Source organism: Trichechus manatus, unplaced genomic scaffold (assembly GCF_000243295.1).
Source record: "Trichechus manatus latirostris isolate Lorelei unplaced genomic scaffold, TriManLat1.0 scaffold00003, whole genome shotgun sequence".
In the NCBI taxonomy this organism is placed as follows: Eukaryota; Metazoa; Chordata; class Mammalia; order Sirenia; family Trichechidae; genus Trichechus; species Trichechus manatus.
Window position 1 is genome coordinate 9,923,305 of NW_004443939.1, and position 8,894 is coordinate 9,932,198.

General features: G+C 37.3%; 1 protein-coding gene across 1 annotated transcript in view; it reads left to right on the forward strand.

The window, feature by feature from the left end:
* Positions 1 to 8,894, forward strand: part of EFCAB7 (EF-hand calcium binding domain 7) — a 43,017-nt gene that overhangs the window by 14,675 nt on the left and 19,448 nt on the right. The window contains exons 7-8 of the mRNA XM_004369012.1: positions 2,562 to 2,703; positions 6,127 to 6,236. Of these exons, the coding sequence (XP_004369069.1) occupies positions 2,562 to 2,703; positions 6,127 to 6,236 (252 nt within the window). The remainder of the gene's footprint in view (positions 1 to 2,561; positions 2,704 to 6,126; positions 6,237 to 8,894) is intronic.

An 8,894-nucleotide genomic window follows, 5' to 3' on the forward strand; every position in this document is an offset into this window, starting at 1 on the left:
TTGAGGGTCTTCCTCTTTTTCGATGACCCTCTACTTTACCAACCATGATGTCCTTCTTCAGGGACTAGTTCCTCCCGATAACATGTCCAGAGTACATGAGATGAAGTCTCGTCGTCATCGCTTCTAAGGACCATTCTGGCTGTACTTCTTCCAAGACAGATTTGTTCATTCTCTGGCAGTCCATGGTATATTCAGTATTCTTTGCCAACACCATAACTCACAGGCATCAGTTCTTCTTAGGTCTTGCTTATTCATTGTCCAGCTTTCGCATGCATATGAGGCGATTGAAAATACCATGGCTTGGGTCAGGCTTACCTTAGTCCTTAAAGTGACATCCTTGCTTTTCAACACTTTAAAGAGGTCTTTTGCAGCAGATTTGCCCAACACATTATGTCGTCTGATTTCTTGACTGCTGCTTCCGTGAGCATTGATTGTGGATCCAAGTAAAATGAAATCCTTGACAACTTCAATATTTTCTCCATTTATCATGATGTTAAAAATTATTACAATACCGTTTTTTTATTATGAAATACTTCAGGCATACCAAAATACATTGAATACAATAATGAATGTTTCATGTGTCCACCCCTTGCTTAAGTAATTTCCCTACCCCCACCACCTAATTTAGTTCATGATAACAATGCTGACCAATTAATGGCAAGGGTAAAACTGTTACATTCATGCCCCATTGGTGGAATTGTAAAATTGGCACAACTGTTTTATAAAGCAATTTGGGAATATATGTCAGTAGTCTGGAGCCCTGGTGGCACAGTGGTTAAGAGCTGGGCTGCTAACCAAAAGGTTGGCAGTTTGACTCCACCAGCTGCTCCTTGGAAATCCTATAAGGTCGCTGTGAGTCAGAATTGACTCAATGGCAACGGTTAGTAGTCTTAAAAATATATGTGCCCTTTGCCTGGAAGTTGTTCTCAAGGAAGTAATGCATCAGAAAAAAAACATGTAGACAAAATGGTATTCATTTTAGCATTATCTATAATGATGAAAAATTGGAAATGACCTAAATGTCAAAAATTTTGGAAGTAATTAATATAAATTATGGTGTGTCAACTTAACAGATAATCATAGAATCAATTCTATAAAAATTTGAATATTGCATAGCAAAATGTGTTTGGTATAACATTAAATGAAAAAGTAGAGTATAAAATGGGGTTAATTAAAATGTAAAAATAGATTTCTATATAAGGCCACTGTTAAAAAGTATTACATAAAAACAATCTAGGATGGTAGAATTATAGCAACTGTTTTCTGTTTTTAAATTTCTAATTTTAAAATGTATTTTGTTCTCAGGAAACTAATATAAAATATTAAAATAATTCTGACTTATAGAAAAATGATGTGTCAGCACATTTAGGAGAATTTAGCCTTAAAAAAAGTGTAAATATCTCAGTATAAATTATGTTTGGTCTTGTCTTTTCAGTGCCATAATAATTCTTTCTGTAATGGATTAATAATATTTTTGATGTTATTGTGATGCAGCTAATGGGCACCTTTTCTCAGTAGTTACCTTAATATTACTACAGCCTTAAATTTATCATCTAAATATCCTTACACATAATTTTTCAAAATCATCATGTATAAAGTCACATCAAAGCTTTATTAATATGCTGTTTTTGGAAGTTATTAGAGCTTGTTACAAGTGGGCAGGCCTACTAGTGTTAAAGTGAAAAGCATTTTTGCAAACATCTGTGCTAATTTCCCCTAACTTCAATAAAGAATCCCTTACCATCTACCCAAGGTACCATCTTCAAGTGTTACTTAATTCTGGTCCTGAGCCCCCGTATAAACATATTAATTTGTGCTAAGAGAAGGGATTTGGCTAGACTGAGAGATGGAAGAACCAATCTTATAGAATGGTCTTTCTCAAAACTAGTATTTTATATTTATCGACATATTGCTGTAGTGTGAAACTTCTATTCATCCAGTGTTTTTCTAGTTACCTAGATTTGAAACAATTATTTTGGTTGCCATATACTTTTTCTTTTAAACACAAAGCCCTGTCTCTTTTTCTTTCCATTTATCAGTTTTAGTGATGCTTACCTCTCCATTCTTACTATGCAGCGAGCACTAATCTCACCCTGATTATTGCAGCACAATATTTATTTATTACTTTGCTTGCAGACTTCCTATCATCATGGACTTTATTTTTCTTATTTTTTTTTTCTCTCCATTGTGTCTTTTCCTACCTTTTATTATAGAAATGCTATCCGTCCTTCAAGGGACAGTTCATGGATTGCTCACTCAGTTTATATCAGTGCCTCCTTTCCCCATTAGTCAGACAACAAATATTTCTTGATCACCTGCAATGTGCAATGCACTGTTTTGGGATCTGGGATTATTTTTGAATATATAACTGTATAGTACCACTAATTATAATTGAATTGTGTCATGCCTATTTTTTACCTCCTAGGTTGTAAATACCTGGATAACAATGACTATATTATACTTGACATTTCTTTTATATTATCCTCAGATTTCTTCTTACTGCTAAACATGCTGGAAACATTTAATAAACACTTTGAAAAAAATGTTTTCCTTCATTTCAGGAGTGGCAATGCGCACAATCAAAAGGTTGCTTCTTTTTAGAAGAAGACAGTGAAATCATTAGCCATCAATACAGGATGCAAATAGCTCAGAGATCCATGGTTTATCTAACAATTAAGCCATTAAACCTGAGTCAAGTCGAAGGCAAGTTTAAATTTTCTGTGTATTTTTTAAAATGTCATATTGTGCTGTCTATGAAAACACCTATGTAATTATTTGATAGTCCTACTTAGTGAAGAAAATAATCTGCCTAAGTAAGAAACATATGGTTACATTTTAAAGAAATACCGTGTTAGCTTATACTTAACTGCGTATCATATTATGCAAAACAAGTAAATTGCTTTGTGTATATGTTTAAAGCATGTTTTAATTAATTTAAAAGCAAAAACATACTGTCTCCTGGTTTCCTCGTGATATAGAATTAACATCTTATTTGCTCATTAATCCTTAACTTTTTCCATTTATCAATTTTTAAAAAATAATGTATTTAAGAGAAGTTCTATAGGAGCATAATTCGGGACAGTATGAAACTGCCAGTGTTTTTTAATACCTACGAAGTCCTGTGTCATACAGCTTAGACATTCCTTCATGATCTTTGCATTCATGGTAATATTCTTTCTTTTGTACACAGTTGCTAGAGAAAAGTTAGTAATTTCTTAGTGTCTAAAATGATTTTTAATTAGTGAAAGATGTCTAGAAAGGGGTTTTCCCTTTTTTTAATATTGATTGTTATAAATTGATCTTTATTTTTCTTGTGTTTATGTATAAACATTTTCTTATTAGAGTGTTTTTCTCCCACCCCTGTTCTTTTTCCCCCTTAGATATTCTGAAAGTTTTCATTAATATCTTGTAGGATGCTTACAACATTTGGTAGTTGACAGTTTTAAGTGACGATTACAGTAGTCATTTTTTCAGAGAGGGGAATCAAGAAAGCCTTGAAAATTCAATGTAGTTGTTAATTCTTTGTATTTTTAGGAATATGATTCCTTTATTCATTTATTTAACAAATATTTACTGAGACCCTGTTATCTGACAAGCATCATTATGGCACAGTGGTTAAGAGCTCAGCTGCTAACCAAAAGGTGAGCAGTTTGAGTCCACTGTCTGCTCCTTGGAAACCCTGTAGGGCAGTTCTACCCTGTCCTATAAGGTTGCTATGAGTCGGAATTGACTCATAGGATACATTAGAGTACAAAAAATACAAAAACCCCTGCTCTCATGGGGCTTACATTCTAGTGGGAGAAACAGACAATAAATAACAGACATAATAAACAGTAAATGGCATGGTATGTTGGAAGGTGATAAGTGCCATGGGAAAAACAAAGAGGGTAGGGGGAATATGGGTTGCCATTTAAATTGAGGGGTTAGTGCATGCTTCATTAAGAAGGTGACATTTGAAAGAGTCTTTGAGCAATCTTCAAGAGAGATGTATCAATTATCAGTTGCTGTATAACAAACTGTCGCAAAACTCAGTAGCATAAAACAGTTAAATATTTATTCACTCACAAGTCTGTAGGTGAGCTGGTGAGTTCTGGTCTCAGCCAGGCTTGACTTTTTTCTGAGGAGCTCACTCAAGCATCTAAGGTCAGCTGCAGGTTATGCGGCTTTGCTGATCTTAGCTGTACTCTCATATGCATGGCATCTCAGCTAAGACAACTTGATTTTGCCTCATGTGATCTCTCATCCTCCAGTAAACTAGCCTGGACTTGTTCTCATGGCATGTTAGGGATCTGAGAGAGAAAACGAATGCACAATAGAACCTCCTGAGGTCTGGGCTCAAAACTGGCACAGTGTCATTTCTGTTACCTTCTGTTGTTCATAGCAAGTCACAAGGCAAGCCCAGACTGATGGGGTGGGGAAATAGACTTGACCTCTTGATGGAAGGAACTGCAAAGTCATATGGCAGAGGGCTGTGGATACAGGGACGGAAATGTGGCCAGTTTTTAGTCTTCCATTGAAGGCAAGGGTGTAAGCTTTGTGGATGTAGTGGTGACAGAAGAGATGGACAAAGAATGGAGAAAGTGGCGGAGCATTCCAGGTAGTGGGAATACTCTGTGCAGAGGCTCTGAGTTGAGAGTATGCCTGGTGTTAGAAGAACACCGAAGAGGCTGGAGTAGCTAGAGTGAAGTCAGTAAGGGAAGGGTAGTAAAGATGAAGACAGGGAGCAACAGGGGTCAAAATCAGGTAGAGATTTTTTTTGCCATAATGAGGACTTGAGCTTTTACTCAGAGAAATGAGGAAGCCTTAGGAGTTTTTTTCTTATGGTAACTGTCAAGACTTTTTCTTTATCTTTGAATTTGCAGCAGTTTGAATATGTGTCTAGGTGTTTTTTTGTTTATGTTTTGTTGTTGTTGGTATTTGTTGGTTTTTTTATTCTGCTTGGGTTCTCTGAACCTTCTTGAATTTGTGGCTTGGTATCTTTCATTATTTTTAGAAAACTCTCTGTCATTATTTCTTCCAATATTTCTTCTGCCCTCTCTCTTCTTCCACTTGTACCTGACGTCTCTTCCTCCCATGCTTCATCACAGTTAAGCCATGCTCACATCCCTTCTCTCATTGAAAGGATCTGTCCCCTTGGATTTCAGACTACTTACTTTCCCTGTGACCTAAACTATCTGATGGATGCTAGGAAAGTTACGATTTTTTAGTTTATCCACTTTTTCTTGTTGATAGGTTAGGAGCAACCCTCCTCTAACTCTCTACTTCCTTAGAGGATTTTGAGTACATGCAGGACATAATCTGACTTACATTTTAACAAGAGCAGTCACGTGGCTGTGTTAAAAATAGACTGAAGGGTACAGGGCTAAAAGCAGGGAGTCCAGCTTGGATGCTATTTCAGAATTCCAGGAAAGGACTGATGATGCTTTGACCAGGGTGTAGGTAATAGACAAAAAGTGGAGGTTCCCAATGAGGATCGGTTATATATATGAGAGAAGAAAAGCGTTAAAGATGATTGTTAAGATTTTTGACCTGTGCAACTGGAAGGATTCAGTTACCATTAACTGAGATGGAGAAGAGTATAGGTGGGCATTTGGTTGTTTTTGTTCGTTCGTTTATTTTCAGGGGCTGGTGAGGAATCCAGTTTTGGACATAGAAATCCAAGTGGAAATGTCAAATAGTCATTTGGAGATTCAGGTCTAATGTTCAGAGGAAAGGTCCTAGCTGAAGATACAAGTTTTGCAGTTGTCAGCACATAGATAGTGCCTGACATCTCTTCCTCCTGTGTTCCACCGCAGCTAAGCCTGTGCTCCCATCCCATCTCTCCTTGGAAGAGTTTGTCTTTCCTTGGATTTCAGACTACTTGGTTGCCTTGTGGCCTCAGCGATTGGATAGGTTCAAGAAAAGTTATGATTTTTAGAAAGTGAGTATGTAGAGAATGTCTCTCAGAAGGTCATTGTATATAGGTATATCCCTTACTGCAGATGCTGTGATGGTTACATATAAAAATTGAATGTGTATTTCTAAAACATATCCAAGGGGGAAAGAAACCATTAGCTTCTTTCTTAGATAGGAAAGAGTAAGTTATGATTGCTTATTTTAAGGTGTTTGGGTTTTTTTGTTTTATAGGAAAACCATCCCCTTGGTTATCCGTTGATACTGCCTTGTATATTCTTAAGGAGAATGAGAGTCAAGCAAATCTACAGCTCGTGTGTTTTACTGAACTGCGAAATAGAGAAGTATACACATTTATCTTCTAATATTTCATTTGAAAATATAATATGAACTAAGGTTTGGAGAAAGTAATATTTTTTCTGTATTTATTTTCTTTTGTTTTTTAAACTTTTGTGTCCTCCATTCCAATTAAGGTATATACAGTACCTAAACACTATACATATTATGTTTTATTAATTGTGAGGGACTTTTTCTTGCTTAAGGAGCCCTGGTGGCATAGTGGTTAAGCACTCAGCTGCCAACCGAAGGGTCGGCAATTCAAACCCACCAGCTGCCCCACAGAAGAAAGATGTGGCATTCTGCTTCCACAGAGATTACAGCCTTGGAAACCCTTTGGGGCAGTTCTGCTTTGTGCTACAGGGAATCGTCTTCATGGTACCGCGTTTTTTTCTTGCTTGCTGAGATTGGTTAAGCATTGAGGACTGATGAACAGTCTTGCCTTCATAACTTATAAGTGTGTGACATTGGGCAAATCACTTATAACTTCTTAGTACTTCGCTTTTCTTTTCTCTAAATGCCCTGATGCTTCACACGTGAACATTGTTTTGTTGTTATATTTAATAAAAATGACTCATGCCAGTGGATTTTTCCCTCTACATATAAGCAATTCAAGACTTTGGAAAAGTTGTTTCAGATGTTTGTCTTAGTTATACAACTACTGCAAAAAGAAAAACTTCAAGATTACTGTCCTCAGGCTTGACTGATATTTTGGTTTAAAATAGTTTGACATGAAGAAATGCTTTTAAATGATTTTATATGTTGCCTATGGGTTTGTTCTGATCTTTTCTAATTATATATTTACTCAGAGGCCAGATATGTGAGGCAGATACATAAACGTGGCTATTTATTTTATGAGGACTACAAAATACATCTGCTATACAACAACAGGAATAATACTATTCAAGGGTTTATTGCAATATCGTATTTAATCTTTATATAGGCCCAATGACAGACAAACATTTCCCTGATGGAATGTATATAAAAGTCTTTATTGTAGGCTTCCTAACAGACAAGGATAGTTATAGGCAAGAAACAAATAAAATGACAGAAGTTAATGTTTTGACTAAACTCCTTTTCAGAACTGACTACAAAGTTAAGTTCAAGATAAAGCATTGTCGAAAACAGTTGCTTTTCCCATTTTGTTTTGAGTAAAATGACTTATAAGATTGCATGTGTAAAAATGTTAGTCTGTAGTAAGCCTGTATATAGGCTTCTGTTTATCTGTAATATGTCATATTTACAAAGGATTTTTTATTTTTAGTTTTACAGTTACTTTCTTTAAGAGTTTTGTGCTCATGAAAGACTTTCCATTTGCCATCCACAGTGGCAAATTCAAGGTTAGATGTGGAGGTAAGAGAGGTTGATGGAGTAACATATATTAGGAAGCATGAGATTTGATTTTTCATTCTTGGATATCAGTCTTCATCTGGCCAATCTAAAAGATAGGGTTTCCAGAAAGCAGATTTGGTCAACCTTTAGTCTTTGAAATGACCCTCAGTTATATTGGATTACTTCTTGTATCAAAATAAACATGGTCACTTTAGGATGACTTTGATTTCTCTGACGTGTCAGGATAGAAATAGGGCTAAACCTAGAATTCAGAGGAGCAACTTTATTTTGTGCATAAGCCCCTAGGATGACCTAAATGTACCTGGATTTTGAAAGGAATTTTTGGACACAAGATTCCCTAGGACTTTTCTGTGCTGAAAAGCAAATTGCTGTTTGCATGCCTATTATACACTGCTAGAAAATGCTTTGATTTAATATATTTGGCAGAGACAACCCCTAGCTTTTACAGGAAACCTTTGGGCTCTGGAAAGCTCTTAGGAGTTCCAGAGAGAGATACCACTTTGCTTTTTTTTTTAAGAACAAAAGAATAAAATGTTTTCCTGTACAAATGTCCTGGTACTCATTATAAATATCCAACATTTGATAGAAAACAGTGTTTTGTGTAAGGCAGGTTTATCTGGGATTCTGCCATCTTGTTTTATAGTCTGTATTATCATACATAACAGTGAAATTCCAGTGCTTGTGTCCATATAATTGGGCTCTTAAAAATAGTTATTACATGCAAATAGTGAACTCTTTAAAAATAGTTTGTATCATTGAAATCTGATTTAAAAATTATATATTACTATTTGAATGAAATTAGAGAATTGTAGTCTAGAAAATTAGTACTCTTTTAAAAAGGAGCTCAGTGTTTTCATTAAAAAAAAAAATCACCCTTGGGGTGCTCCGCTGGTCTCATCCCTTCGGGAGCGGGGGAGGGTGAAGAGAGCAGGATGCAGGGACAGGGTTGGTCCTAGGGACTGGTTGTCCGCGGCTGCCGGGGCCTCCACCGGACTGAGTCCCGTGCGGCTGGATGGTGCCTGGCTGCCACCGCTGGCTGCTCTGACCGGGATCGCGGCAGGGGGTTCTGGGCGGAGCTGGAGGGGGATGTGGAGCATGGTTCTGGCTCACAGGAAGGGGACCAGGTTTGCTGGCCTGGGGGAGGCTGGGGAGGCCCCGAGAGTGTGGCCCCCGGGCGCCCTTTTGGCTCGGTGGTGGGGTTGCCTCCGGGGTTCACTGTTCGGCCTGGGGGTGGACAGCCCGGTGGAACCGGTTGGGATTGGCGGGGTGCAGGGGTCCGGTGACGGGGGCCGGGCGGCAGAGGGGGACGGGGA